The 13,973-nt window shown below is 38.3% G+C and overlaps 1 protein-coding gene across 10 annotated transcripts in view; it reads right to left on the bottom strand.

Moving 5' to 3' along the window:
- EPHA6 (EPH receptor A6) overlaps positions 1 to 13,973 on the bottom strand; it is a 521,269-nt gene that overhangs the window by 83,926 nt on the left and 423,370 nt on the right. For 8 of the 10 annotated variants that reach the window (XM_054813848.1, XM_054813914.1, XM_054813840.1 and 5 more), the window contains one exon: positions 5,957 to 6,079. The exons of the other annotated variants lie outside the window; for them this stretch is intronic. In XM_054813848.1, coding sequence (XP_054669823.1) covers positions 5,957 to 6,079 — 123 coding nt within the window. The remainder of the gene's footprint in view (positions 1 to 5,956; positions 6,080 to 13,973) is intronic. 10 annotated transcript variants of the gene reach the window in all.

The following is a 13,973-nucleotide window of genomic DNA, read 5'->3' as shown; positions in this document are numbered from 1 at the left end:
TCAAACAATTCTGAATCTGCATTCACATCTAAACATAGAATCATGGAATGGTTTGGGTTGGAAGGGACCTCAAAGACCATCTAGTTGCAACTCCCCTGCTGCGGGCAGGGACACCCTCCACCAGACCAGGTTGCCCAAAGCCTCATCCAACCTGGCCTTGAACACTTCCAGGGATGGGAATGCTTTACTGCTAGGCTAAAAAGGGAGTTCAGATTTTTTCTTCCTTTCATCTTGAAATAAAAAATAACTGTGTGTAGCTTATTTACAAATACATTTCTGTGTGTATCCATCAGGCATCTCCAGCTCACCTCTTCCTACCATTCTGCTCCTCTTCGTAATGAACAGCAACTTGCTTAAATTCACATGCTTGTTATAATAAATTACCATGTTTTCTATAGTCAGATTTTTAAAAATATGCAATAGTGGTGTATATTATGTAAAAAATGACCACATATAGAAAGAAACTTTTCTGAACTTCTAGGGTTAAAATGTTTGGAATTGTTTATGATCACCATCTGAGCATAAAATGAGCTATTTAGCAAGGGTGGAGAAAGAAGACCTACTTTTATCATGTTCTACACTCAGAGCTTAATCCCAGTTCTACAATTCAAGCTAAAGTCTAATGGACCAGCACCCCCCCCCCCCCCCCCCCCCCCCGATTTCTCTCACTATTCATGTAACTTACTGCTCATCCATACTGTGGTTGTGAAGTACTTCCTGCCTGCCTAATTGAAAAGTCCATATACATTTGATTTCTATCCTCAAAAAATACAGGCCATTATGTATTAGTTGTAGGGTTTATAGGCTAGACACGCCAGTGAAATAGCACTGAGGCTGGAAAGAATAAACTGGAAGAGCCATTTGGCTCAGATATCCTAGAAAATGCACATGCAATAAAAGAATCAATTTGTTAGTCACTGAGAAAGGATTAGCAATTTTCATTTAACAAAAAATACAGCAGTTTAGGTGTTGGAATCCAGAGTAGGGAAAAATGCATTAACTGAAAAAAAACAGAAGTTACTTGTCTCATTATTGGAGTACCATAATTATAGGTGAGTTTCACTATGAACAACTGCTCCTTGATGGTTCTTGTTGAGTAATTTTGTTCAATAAGGGCCTGTCAATACAATTTGCTTTCAATTGTCAGTTTATACAATATCAAGAATAATGGGCTCACTGAGGTGCACTTGGAAATTGTAATAAAATACTAATTTGGGGGAAAAGAAAACTGGTAATCATCCGGTTTTGTATTCTACAGTTATGTCTGAGTTTTTTGAGAAGCTCCCTGTAACAAATTTGAATATTACAATGTATATTAGACAAACAGTCATAGACAACCAGGTAGGAAAACAGTGAAAAGGGATATCCTCTGTATAATGTACTTTATGTAGAGGAGGAGTCCTGTTATTACCTAGTCCAAGACAGCAGTGAGCAAACTGTCCTGCAGTACTTCTAAGTTTCTGGAAAGTAAGTGCATCCTCATTTCTTGCATATATTTTTTGAGGCTCACAAGGGTGGATTGTTTTATCGAGTCTAACAACTTTGCTTCTATTTTCCTAAAATGTAAGAGAGCTGGATAATTAACCCTTGCTAAATAAGTGGTAGGAAATTAACTGATGCCCATACTTCATTAAATATTCCCATCATGATACATTCACAGAAGCTTCAGAGAAGGAATTTTGATTTTTTTTTTCCCCCGTCTCCTACTAATATAATTTGAATGCTGAACAGCATGAAGGGGGTCAGGGAGGTTTGTTTAACAGGGACTTTCCCATTGTTTCTCACAGCCTGGCACCCACCTCTAGTTGTTCTTCTCAACAGAAAAAAGGAGTCTAGGTTGAAAGAAACAATAGGAAAGATATTTGCTTTCTCTCCCTTCCTTTCCAATCCAGCAAGCTTAGCAATGTCTCTGACACCCTTCACAGACAGCAGCATACAGTAAATTTTTCTGTCCCTAACTTCTGCCAGGCAATATGGATATGCATTTACATAACAAACCCTTTACACGTGACTGAAATCAAGAACTGCCAATACACAGCAAGAGTAGTAAGGTAAGAATTTCCCCCAAATGGAGCAAACAACACTGTAATTAGTTTGGAAGAGCTGGAATTTGAAGAAATAGATGCAGCACTGGCAATTTAGTTATTTGTTTTTTTCACAACATGCCTATATATGTGTGTATGTATGTGTGTGCGCATGTGTAAATATGAAGGGGTAAGCTTCCACAGCTCATGCCAGTGTAAGTGTGATGAGGAGTGTCAATTGCTCAGTGGTTTAAGAATTCCATTTAATGTATGCAAGGATATCACTTGAGAAAAAGCACTTATTGCTTATGTGTATCCATCTGTCATGAACCATTACATTAGAGACCTTCATCAACTAAGTCATGTGAATTTGTACCGCTAACAGGTGGGATAACTAGAAACTAAGTAATTTGTGACAAAAATGATAGCTAAATCAAAAGGAAGCTATTGTCTGAAAATGAGCTGCTTTTTTTTTTTTTTTCCCCCAAAATCTAGGACAGATACTTGGAGGCCTGCTGAAAGCTTTGCTTCTAGTGACAGACTTTTGATGCAACTATAAAATATAAGCGCTATTGCATTAGCATAGTTATGTCTAGGCTTAAAAAACACCTACATTTGAGGCCATTCATTTATGCAGAAAGATGTAACACCCTATGCCAGCAGCATAAATTAATCTTTGAGTTGGCTAAATGAAGTTACCTTTTATATAAGCGAACCTCTGCACAGCGCAAAAGCAGACACCAAATCACACAAAACTGAACATCTGCTGTCAGTGCAATGGTGAAAGAAATATACTGCCCCCAACTATTGAGTGAAAAGTAGAAAGGTAAAAAAGGAACCCAACAGCTATGTTGCCCAGCCAGGCTGTTTTCCAGACACTTATTTATAGCAGGCTTTCCGGTTTAGTTCTGTGTTTCACTTAAAACATCCCCGAGGAATTTTGTAGAAAAAAGATGTAAAAGCATTTTGTCTTTAGTAAGGAATAAATTTTCTGACAATTTTCAAGTAAATCTGCCACTTAGCTTGAGTTAAAGGGTTTGGTAAATAAAAACCATCTCATTATCTTTGTTCCCTATGACCCTAATAGCAGAATAATGCAGGCATTTTAAGCCTTCCATGTAGCTAAATTCACTGAAATCTTACACAATCTTACCTGTGAAGTAATTAGGTTATAATTCAGCACAGTTATTAAATGTTAAGTACTTCTGTTAGGTTTATGAAAGCTACTGTCCAATATGAGGCCAGCAGCTCAGGCAATGGAGGTGGGCTCACTGTGCCAGCAGAGGCGGCAATGGAGCACGCTTCCCTCCCGTGCCATCCGCACACAGCAATCCGCTCGCTCGTAATGAGAGAGGGTAAGCCTCGGAGACAGCATCAACGCTGCCATGGGCAGCTGATTTTGCCTGCCTGTTGTTGTTTTAACAGCCAGAGACTGCCATGCTCACATGGATATCGTTGCTTAAATACCTTCTTGGAGCACTGCTGCCTTGGGGGGCTTTGTTCCTTGGTAAAGCAATACTCGGAAAAAAGGGCAGGTGCTTAGTGCAGTGTTTTTCAATACAAAGGAACAAAGGTTACATCCCTTCTCTGTTTGTACTAAACTGATTAAGGAGTCAAGGATGAACTTATATTTTCCACTGAATCACGCCCAGTAAGAGATTCAGCTCTGAGTCTCTCACATCCCAGATCAGTACTCCCTTGAACAAATTTTTTTTTAATTTTTTTTTTTTTCAAAAATGCAGTAAATGTGTGGGGTTTTTATTGCTCACGTGTACAGCAAAGCTGGTGTTAGCAGTTTAGAAAGTTATCATGAAATGGAAATGGCATCCTCTGGTCATCTCTGTAACAAAGAGAGGCAATTCAGAATGAAGCTTGTGCTTAATCTAAGTACAAATATGATAAAGTAAAAAAGCAAGAGTTAAACAGCAGCACTACAGATAAGATTGTTAAGGTACATTTGTTAACACCAATTTCTGATTTGGACTGCAGAGTTTCATGCCACCTGGCCCCCCATATGCAATCTTTCTCAAAGGAACACATCTCATCCATTGCATTTATGACAGTTCTTCACTGGCTTTCAACTACTTGACAGTCCTCACATTCCAGAAGACAGGCAGTCTCTCCTTTGCTCTGGGGTTGCTGCTTGCCTTTTTTTTTTTTTTTGACATGATCAAACAATAACATTTATTTCCATTACTTTGCTAGGGTATATGTTGCACATCATGTAGCTGCATTTCCATTTCCCCCTATTTTGACTATTTCATCAGAATGAATCAGAATTCTTAGTAAAGGACATTTAATAGCAAGGAATTATGAACTTGTTTTATTAAACAAACCACATTTAAGAGTTCTGATTTAAGTCCAAAAATTGTGATAAAAAGCTTTACAAGCACTCAGAAAACAACAGTCTTGAGCACCTTATAAAGAAAACTTGTAGGTAAGAAGCCAGTGCATGAGTGCAGTTGAGCCATTTGTAATCTAATAGAATCAGTGATATGCTATACATAACGCAAACCAGAGAATTTTATGGGGCCTGGAGTATTTCCTCTTCCACAGAGTTGTTTGGTTACAGATACCAATCTCGTCGTGATGCTGACTGCCAAAATAGCCTGAGGGCTATTAAACACTCTGAGATACCCCAAGGAGAAAAAAATATGGTAAGTATTTTTGCAAACTGTTGACAAAAGACACCTGAACCATCATAAGAAAATACATCAAAGTTGCAGAGAAGCTTCTATTCAAAGAAAGTAAACAAAGAAATAGTATTACTTAAAAAAAAGGGTAAGAATCATCTTGTATTAATGAGGCCTATAATTATTGCAATAGATAAAACAGGGCATAGAGAACAGTTTCTTTTGTATAGCAAATCAATAACATTGTATAATTTTTCAATTTTCTCCCTACTTTTACCACAAGAGATTTTTCCTCTTTAAGAAAAACTGTAAGTCACATTACAGGTAAGATGTCCTGAAAGGATACAAGTGTGGCATCAGCCCATGTACAGATTAATTTTACATTAAATATGTAGTTTGGAAAGGAACAGAACTGAACGTTGATCCAGTTTTAACTATAATTAAGATACATGTATTTATTCTTAATTCATTAGCTGGTGGAAGATGGTGTTTAATGGCTCCAGAAGAGAATGGACAAAACAGATAGCCTTTCTGGGAAAGGATGCCTCTAACCTGTCCTTCTTCCCTGTTTCAGCCCAGTATCTGAGAGCAGCCCGTTCACCTGGCATGGCATTCTCTCATTCTTGGCCCACACTCAACCTTACGCCAACCCCCTGGGGTCCCTCGTGCCATCATACAGCTGTGCAGAATACCGTGCTGGCAACACAAGCGATGGGGTTTTCTCACTCATTTTAAGAGAATTATAGTAGTTCAAATTGTGATAGAAGTTATTTAAAAAATGTTAGGGTGGTTTTCATTAGATACAAGTTGCAACTACGGAAGCATACAAAGGATTTAAACACTATATCAGTAAATAATTAAATTTTGCCTTTCCAAATTTGTTTTGCTCCCATGTTTCAGTAAGAGAATGTAACTTTTTAGGGAAGAGTCACAGAGTCACATAAAACCTGGGATTTTATAAAGGCATTTTTAAAGTTACATTTCCCTGGTGCACATGGGCATGCTTCATGAAGCGCATGATTAGAGGATACCAGGCCTTCTCTTCCAATATTTAGGGTACCCATTTAACTACGGATCAGTTTCCCTCACAATTTTGCCTATACATTGGTTCAGGAAAATGGCTAGCTCCTGAAAAGTAATTTATCTTTTCCATTTCCTTTCAGTTTGGCTCTTTACTGGAAGGGACATCTACTCTCCCTGTCTGATCAATACCAAATTTTGTTTCCCTAAGATGTGTGGAGAGATGGGGCAAAAGGTGAAGGGAAAAATTGATGTGGGGGAATAGGCTGGAATACCTACCAGAGGAAATGCTGGGGGGTAAAGATCCACCCCCTGACACTGGATGTGAGGCCAGGATGCTATTTAAAAATCCCGCCCTCAGGAATCTCGAAAGAGACTTCACCCCAATGGTCGGAAAGGATCCTTTCAAAGAGATAAAAATGATCATTAATCAAATGACTTGTTCTTTGGCTGATAAAAGAAGTTGACTGTTCAAAGAAAGAATAACCAAATCTCCGCAAAGTTAACAGTGGTTTCACTGGAACAGATCTTACGAAAAGCAGTTAAAAGTCTTTGTTTGCTTTTTAACCAAGTCATACAATACACAGCTTTAACCAGAAAGAGGTTGTCTTCTGCATACTTTGCAAATGGAGAATTCCAGCACTTCTAGGAGGAATGGAAAAATGTGATCTTTTAAAGGCAAATTACACCTATTGGATATTCGTAATGCATTCCAAATGACTCTTCCATAGAGATACTGTACAGTTTTGTATACAAATCAAAGAGAGACCAGTAGGGGTGAAGCTATACCAGCAAAGCTGTGTTTTATACCAGTATTTTAAAGTCATCTGATAAACCGCCTGACAAAAGTCATGTTGAGCAAGGGGAGAAGGGGAACCAGAATTTGCAGCTACATTACTGACTTCTATGTCAGGGCAGCTACATCAGTCAGAGCTTCTATCGCATCTCCCGACACCTGTCAATATATTGATGCAGGGAAAAGCCGAGAGTACAGACATGGCCCCTTTCTGCTTGGCTCCCACCAGAAGCTTAACACATTTTACGCTTTCATTGTAATAAACTTCATTTTCTTTTCATTGCCTAAATGTACAGTTTTATTTCTGGAAACAATGATTATCTCATCCACCTCTTTTAAAGTAAGTACTTGTGACATATCTGTTATAGTGATGATAAATAAGGACTCTTTGTCATTTGATGCACTGTTTCAGCTTTCAGTGTATGTAGAGATCTAGAGACATCCTTTCAGCTAGCTCGTGTTAGTGCTCAGTGAATGCCAGCATCAAAGATGGATCTGAAACCAGAGCTCTACACGTCTTGCTTAAAAGCAGAGAGTCAAGATTCTCCCACCTTGCAATACATTTAAATTGACAATCAGAATAATTTATGTATTTTTGCAAGTACACCAAGCAACCATCCATCCAAAAATTTAGGCGCTGTCAAGTTTGTTTTCATCATCTTGCAGGTATTTCATAGTTGTTCTTTTAAGAGATAGAAAACATCTTAATATTTATACAGAATGAAAAAAATAAATGGCCCTCTTAAAATTTGTGCAACAGTTGTGATTTTTTTTACCTAATAAAAATATAATGAGGAAAATTTAGCCTCAAAACACACATATGTATTCGCTGAACTTAAAGTAGCCTAAGAGAACTTTGAATTTTTCTCTTGTCTTTTCAAGCAAGAGTTCCATTGTTTCTCCTCAATACACTTGCTCTTTAAATTTATTATGAGACCTGCTGCAGTCTGTGGAAAAAGAATTAATTTAATTAGTGTTCTGGATGCAGTATTTTTATATGTGATGGCTAAAGATAAGGCATAAAAATTTTCCCTCTGGCCACTCCAGAAAGGCCTTTGGCATTCTTGTAAAAGTGTTTCCAAATTCCATGGCTTTCATTTTAAAGAATTTTCAGAAGTGATCATGGATAGAGAGTCCAGACTGCAATACAGAGAAATCAATTTTAAAAGGGAAAACTGTTCCATTAACTCCAAGATGTTTGGTACTAAACAGCATCTTAAAACATGAAGGCTAAATAATGAACATATGAAGACTTCTCAAATAAAACTTTGCTTCTCTGTTTCAAAATATGAATTATACCAACCATAAAGTACACCCACTGTGAGTCACATGCCATATGTACAGACCTTCATAAAAGCCAAACAGCTTGAGCTTCACCATTGACATTTTCCTACATCTAAATGGTGTTAAATGGCAAATTACTCAAGTTTCCTAGCAGTCTTACAATAAGTTACTTTGTTATAGAAAGCAATGAAGACAAAACCAAATTTATTTCACTTATTTCACTTATTGTACGTATTCAGAAATAAAAACAGGGAGCAGCAAATTTTGGAGCAATACAATCTGTGAATACTAAGAAGAGAGCTAAAGGGCTAAAATTATCGAGGCTTTAGAAGCAGCAAATAACGAAAAGAATACATATAAATAATGTTTTTCTCTCACACTTAAAAGGTAGGATTCAGTTACTTAAGCGTAAATGCTTTGTGTCATTTGAGATGCTCCAGAAAATCTGAGACATTCACATTTGAGTGGCAGAGATGGCGAGATCTGCAGGAGATTTGCACTCTTTGGCAGTAAGAGGCAAAGCAGCGGTTGGGTATCTAAGAGTAGGTACCTAGTGTCATTTTAGGCAACTGAATCCCATCCAAATAGTCTACTGTGACCTCAAAAACATCTCTGATCAAGTAGCGTACAGAGTTACGAGAACAAGACCTCATTCAGTCTCTTCTAGAAGTCCACAAACAGCTTCTGAAAAGGACAAGGTTGATAGCATTCAGCCCTGATCAGTATCCATCAACATAAAAACGCAGACAAAGGACAGGTTGAAAGTTCATTCATCTAAAAACATGCATGGTCCTGAATTAAAATACAGCATATTCCCCAGAATGAACAAATGGGTGCTTGTGCTACAATTGCCTGCACAATGTAAATAAGGGTTTGAGACTCTATTACACAGCTATATATGTGGAAGCTGATTATCATTGGAGGTAGTTGGGAAAGTAAATTGATTCTCCTAAGTCCCATCAATCACCACCAGAAGGACAGAGGTTTGATAAGAGCTTTGGGCATTTACTGTAGTTTAGAATCTTACTCAAATTTTTACCTTTTTCAATAAATATTCATGAAATATTTGAAAGAAAATCTGAAAAAAAAAAAAAGGTGTACAAGACAGAAAGGGAGAAAGCTCTTTGCTAACACAACAAAGAAGGGAGGTGGGAACATGATATTAGAGAAAAAACACCAGCTTCTCAGAAATATTAAGAACTTCTGTGTGGAAATCAATGAAGAAGAATTGCATTTCCGTCTATCTAAACATTTTTTTTTATTGGACAATGAAGTCTTTCCTCTTTTTCCAGATTGGAATCATGCTTAGCTAAAGGAAAAGTCCACCAAAAATGTGTCTGCTGCTTTATGTCCTGCTGCTTTATGCTCCAAACTGCAAAAGCAATATTTGTTTTTTACAGGTGTATGCTAGCAGTAGAAATTTTAATGCTTAATTTAAACAAGCTCTTCAAAGCAGCACACTGGACACTTTCAAGATGCTAGGATATTATTTCTTTAGTTAACCAGCTTTCTTGAGAAACGCCATTCTGTCAGTGCACATCATACAGGGACTAGTGCTTTACACCTTTTCTGTTGTTCTGTGTAAAAATTAACACTAGCTTTTGCAGTGGGTGCAGTTACACTAATGGGAAGAGCTTTTAGTATAAGGTCTTACTGGCTCTAAACTGGGAAAAGGAGATATGAATATTAAGCCATGATTCCTGAGTGAAAAGGAGACATGAATATTAAGCCATGATTCCTCAGTGCCCTGAAATACAGCTGTTATTTAGCAGCTTACAGACATGGATTTATTCCGAAAAAACCCAACCTCTGCCCCCTACATAGCTATACACTATGAACATTATGCCACCTTAACATGGGAAACTACATTAGTTACAGATATTGGAAAAGTGCATTGAAAAGGTAAAAATATATGGCAACGCTCTGAATAGCTGACAGTTCATGAAGTATACACCATTTACTGAGTTCTGCGATACCAGTTTATAACTCAGCATAAATTCTTCTGTTTCACAATTATTACAGCTAAGTGCCTGTGCTCAGAGGCAGTGGGGGAGTGCTGAATCAATTAGCCTGCCTTCCACCTTCATCTGCCATTCCAGGGGGAATATCATCCCACAAATGGTAGAATTTGATAGGGAAATCACTGGTGTAGCATCCTAAACTGGCATGGTTTTAGTAGCGTATTATCGCACAGAGCAGAAGGGCAAGAGTAGATAGCTGGGTAAAGGAAATACATATGCTTAGTTCAGCTCCAGAGCACATACATTAATTCACACACATTTATTAGCACTTGCATCACATCAGCATGGCCAGCCAGAAGGAACAGCAATTTCTTGCCACGCCAAAGGCACATCCCACAGCCTAGGGCTAGTGGCAACGCAACTGTGCTGAGGAGTCCTAGATCTACAAAGGAGAGAAAGTTCTGCCATGCGTCTCAACAAAAGTACTGACCGGATGGATGGATGGACAGAATGACACAAAACACACACAGTGCAATATGGGTAGAACTGAATGGACTAGAGTGAAACACATACCTTCTCCTGGAATGGGGGCTGGACAGCCCTTGTAAGCTATAGCAAAAAGCACTTAAAAGGAACGACCTAACTTGCACTTTAAAAATCTCGGGCATTGAGCAAGCTGAGAAATGTTAATAATGTCAGCATTATTTTTGCTGCTGACACTTCACAGAGACTTCCACCAGAAGACTGATGTCTGCTGACTTGAGTGCAAACATTCCCACCAGTTTTGCTCCCACACGCAGTACAGTGCCAGCACAGCGCCGGTCGCCCGCAGGGGCCTGCATCCCACCCTTTCCTCTTCGCCAGCTGCTGCCGCCTTTGCCCCCCTACCATCAGCAGCATTTGAGCCGATGCCGTGGCAGCCTCTAAACCCCGCAGGACTCGCAGAGATGTGAAGGCGCTGAATCACGCAGGTACAGGCAGGCAGGGCCATCAGCTTGTGCCAGGGTTCCCCAGCCATGCTGGGAGCAAACTGAACACTTTTTTTTTTAACTCAAGAGAGGTCACGATTACTGTCAGTTATTTCTTCTTACTAGCACCATCTCTTTATTAGTACTATCAAAAGTAGACTTAAGTTTGTTATTCTTTTCCCATAGACTTTGTTTAGAATTTGAAAAAAAGGAAAAATGTGTGGTTAGTGTATTTAATGTAAAAAAAAACATTGCTACTTGTTTCTATATAGTCAGTTGTCTTGATGCTTTTCATACGGGGATAGTAAAATACAGCTAAGAGAAATTTCTTAGGAACTCTGCAGATGAAGGCTTTGGGGAAGCGAGTCAAAGGGCTATAATGAACTTCTGTGTTCAGTTTGGCAGGAAGCAACTCAATGACCTCAGGATGTTTTCACTCCTAACTGCACTCTCATGAAGGCGGGACTGTAACATTTAGTAATGAAATACTAGAGAATAGAATGTAGAAAGAGTTTTTCTGCTTCTGAGTAGGGGAATTATCCAACGTTATCACTCAATGTCTGGGAGAAGGCTGGCTTCGGCTACGAGCACCTTCCATTCTAAAATAAAACCACCTTTTTATTGTTACTAGTGTTTCCTCAGGGAAGCTAGAAGAAGGGTTAGAGCATTTTTTCCCAAACTATCTGTAATATATCCGTTACAGAAAGCACTGAAAACCGGTCGACTTTTCTCTCACATGATTTTATTGATTTATCCTTCCTAGACCACCAGGAATTGCACATAACTTCATAATCTTTTATGGGGAACATATGGAAGGTTTTCATGAGGAACGGCTTTATAAAACTTTGAAATTATGATGTCAGATTTTGTAGAGCATTCAAAAGGCTTGACTTGGAATGAAAAAAAAAAAGATCAGAAGGCTAAAATTTATCCCTGATGAATTTGTTGGATCATATTTTCAGTACATTTAGAAAGCATGGATATATATAATTAATTTTAACTGTTTTGAATGCACTAATCTGGAGATTTAGAATATGCTTTTAACAATTTACTTTAGAGCTTTTTGATAGATGCAAGCAAAGGTGATAGAGTTGTATGCCTAATTTTTTACTCACGTAACTTGTATGTCTTAGGAAAAATCTGATTTTTAAGATCGCTAAACAACATTTTGCAATACATATCTCAAAATATTAGAGCACAACAACAATTAACAAAAATGATTGTGCTTACTCCTATTGAAATCACAAAATCACAGAATGGTTGAGGCTGGAAGGGACCTCTGGAGGTCATCCAGTCCGACCAAATCATGGGAATCCTTCCATTACCTTGCAAATAACACAGTGAAAACTTCTCAAAGCTAAATTCTGCTCTTGGGTACCTAAACTAGTAAAACCAAAACCTGTATGAAATACATTTTGCTATGCGGAGGGAAAATTGTACTCCAATGTTCAGCAGCAAATTTTCAAATGGTAGTGTAATTTTTTTCCCCCCAGATTTCACTCGGGTAAATGACATCATCCCAGAGCAGTCACAAATAATTCTGCCATTTTGTAGGTATTTAACTGCCTTTGTCTGAGCTACTTTTAAAGCAGCCTGAATTTTTAATCTCCCTGTTGTAAAGTATAGAGTTTGGAATCTTAACTCAAAGTAGAAAGTACTATTAGAATACTTAAATATCTTAAATATGCAGCCAATGTAAAACAGAACATCTTCATTTACCAGGTAGACACTGACTAATTAAGTTAGAAATAGCCATTTCCTGACACATCTCCAAGGGAACAACTAAAATGGAAATTATATCATTTATGTTAGTAGATTTAGCAAGATGCCAAGGTATATGAATAGTAGAAACAGGAAAACAAATTATAAACTACTGCTGGAGGGATGCAGCTGAGCCCTGCTCGCTGTGGTATTTTTAACTAATGAGACTAGAATTCCTTCTGAAGGAACTCATGTCAACATCTAAACCAGCAAAAGACCTTTGCACCTGTTCTGCTCCACTTACAGTCTGGAACTTAGGCAATATAGGGAATTATTTGGCAGAACCTCTTCAGATAATGAATTTTCACAATTTCAAATACAAAGCAGTGTCTAAACATTGAAGTTGAGAGGAATCTGTGTTTGGAACAGTCACCCAAGCAAGGTCTCTATTACAAAACCTGGGTGCTCTTGCTAGTTCTTAAGATTAGAGGTTAATTCTAAGCATCACTTTTGTCCTAGGGTGTGGCACGGGTATATACTATCTCCCTGACATGTGCCCAAGGAAAGGAAAATGGTATGACCCGTTTAGAAGGGAGCTGCAATGACCTTCAGCTACCTTCTCAGTCTGCGATGCAGCCACCCACGTACCTGGAATAATCCAGAGCTCCTTTTGTCTGCTTCAGAGTAACTATCTCATTTCACTGGGTTTCAGCATCTCACTTCAAAAGATGACCCAGATTTAATCTTAGTTCTGTCAAGAAAGTGGCTTGAAGAAGAAGGCTCAACAGGAACTTGACTGCAACACTATGCATCCAAGAGTGATCAGTTACTTCATTTTTTTGGGTGCTGTCACACAGCCACTGCTGGGGATTTCATCCTAGACTAAACTCTGCTGTGCATTTCAAACGAGAACTCAGCTCATCCCAAATTACAAGCATTACTCACGAAAACTAAAAGGGTTTTCTGAGTATTTGTAAGCAGGTTGGTTACCTTCAATCAAAACACACTTTAGGAAAAGCTGTCTAAGAAATCGAACAAACTGCATCATATATTTCTTCTGAATTGTCTCAAAAATGGAATAACAGATGCTTAAAATGTCTCCTTTTGCTGCATCTTAGAGAGATTGTATGCACTTGAAAATTTTATTTTAGAACAAAAGGTCATTTTTCCCCTGTTATTCTGCATAAGAAAGTTTCTCTCTCAGAAAGGGCTGAAGAGTAACATTCCTACTGCACAACATCCCCAGCAGGACTGCCCTTTTTCAAAAGTCAGCTGCCATTATTCTCAATAAGACTGAAATTGTATCTTGCCTATAGTTAGGTGATTATTCTGAGAAGTGCAGCAGTTTTCCAAAGTATTCAATGAGCCCAGATTCACAAATGGCTCTTAAAGAGAGCCATTAGATTACTGGAAACAATAGGATGCAGCAGACTCTTACCACAAAATGCCGTAACCAGAATAGCTGTGGTGCAGATGTGCCCTAAGAGCAATAGGAAGTAACACACATGTAGAAGACAACTCTAAGAAATTCAGGGAGCAGAATATTGCACCTTTGTTGACAAATCAGTTTTCAGTTACAAACAATG

The sequence above is a fragment of the Grus americana genome, chromosome 1 (assembly GCF_028858705.1).
Source record: "Grus americana isolate bGruAme1 chromosome 1, bGruAme1.mat, whole genome shotgun sequence".
Taxonomy (NCBI): Eukaryota; Metazoa; Chordata; class Aves; order Gruiformes; family Gruidae; genus Grus; species Grus americana.
This window is presented reverse-complemented; position numbering and strand designations above follow the sequence as displayed.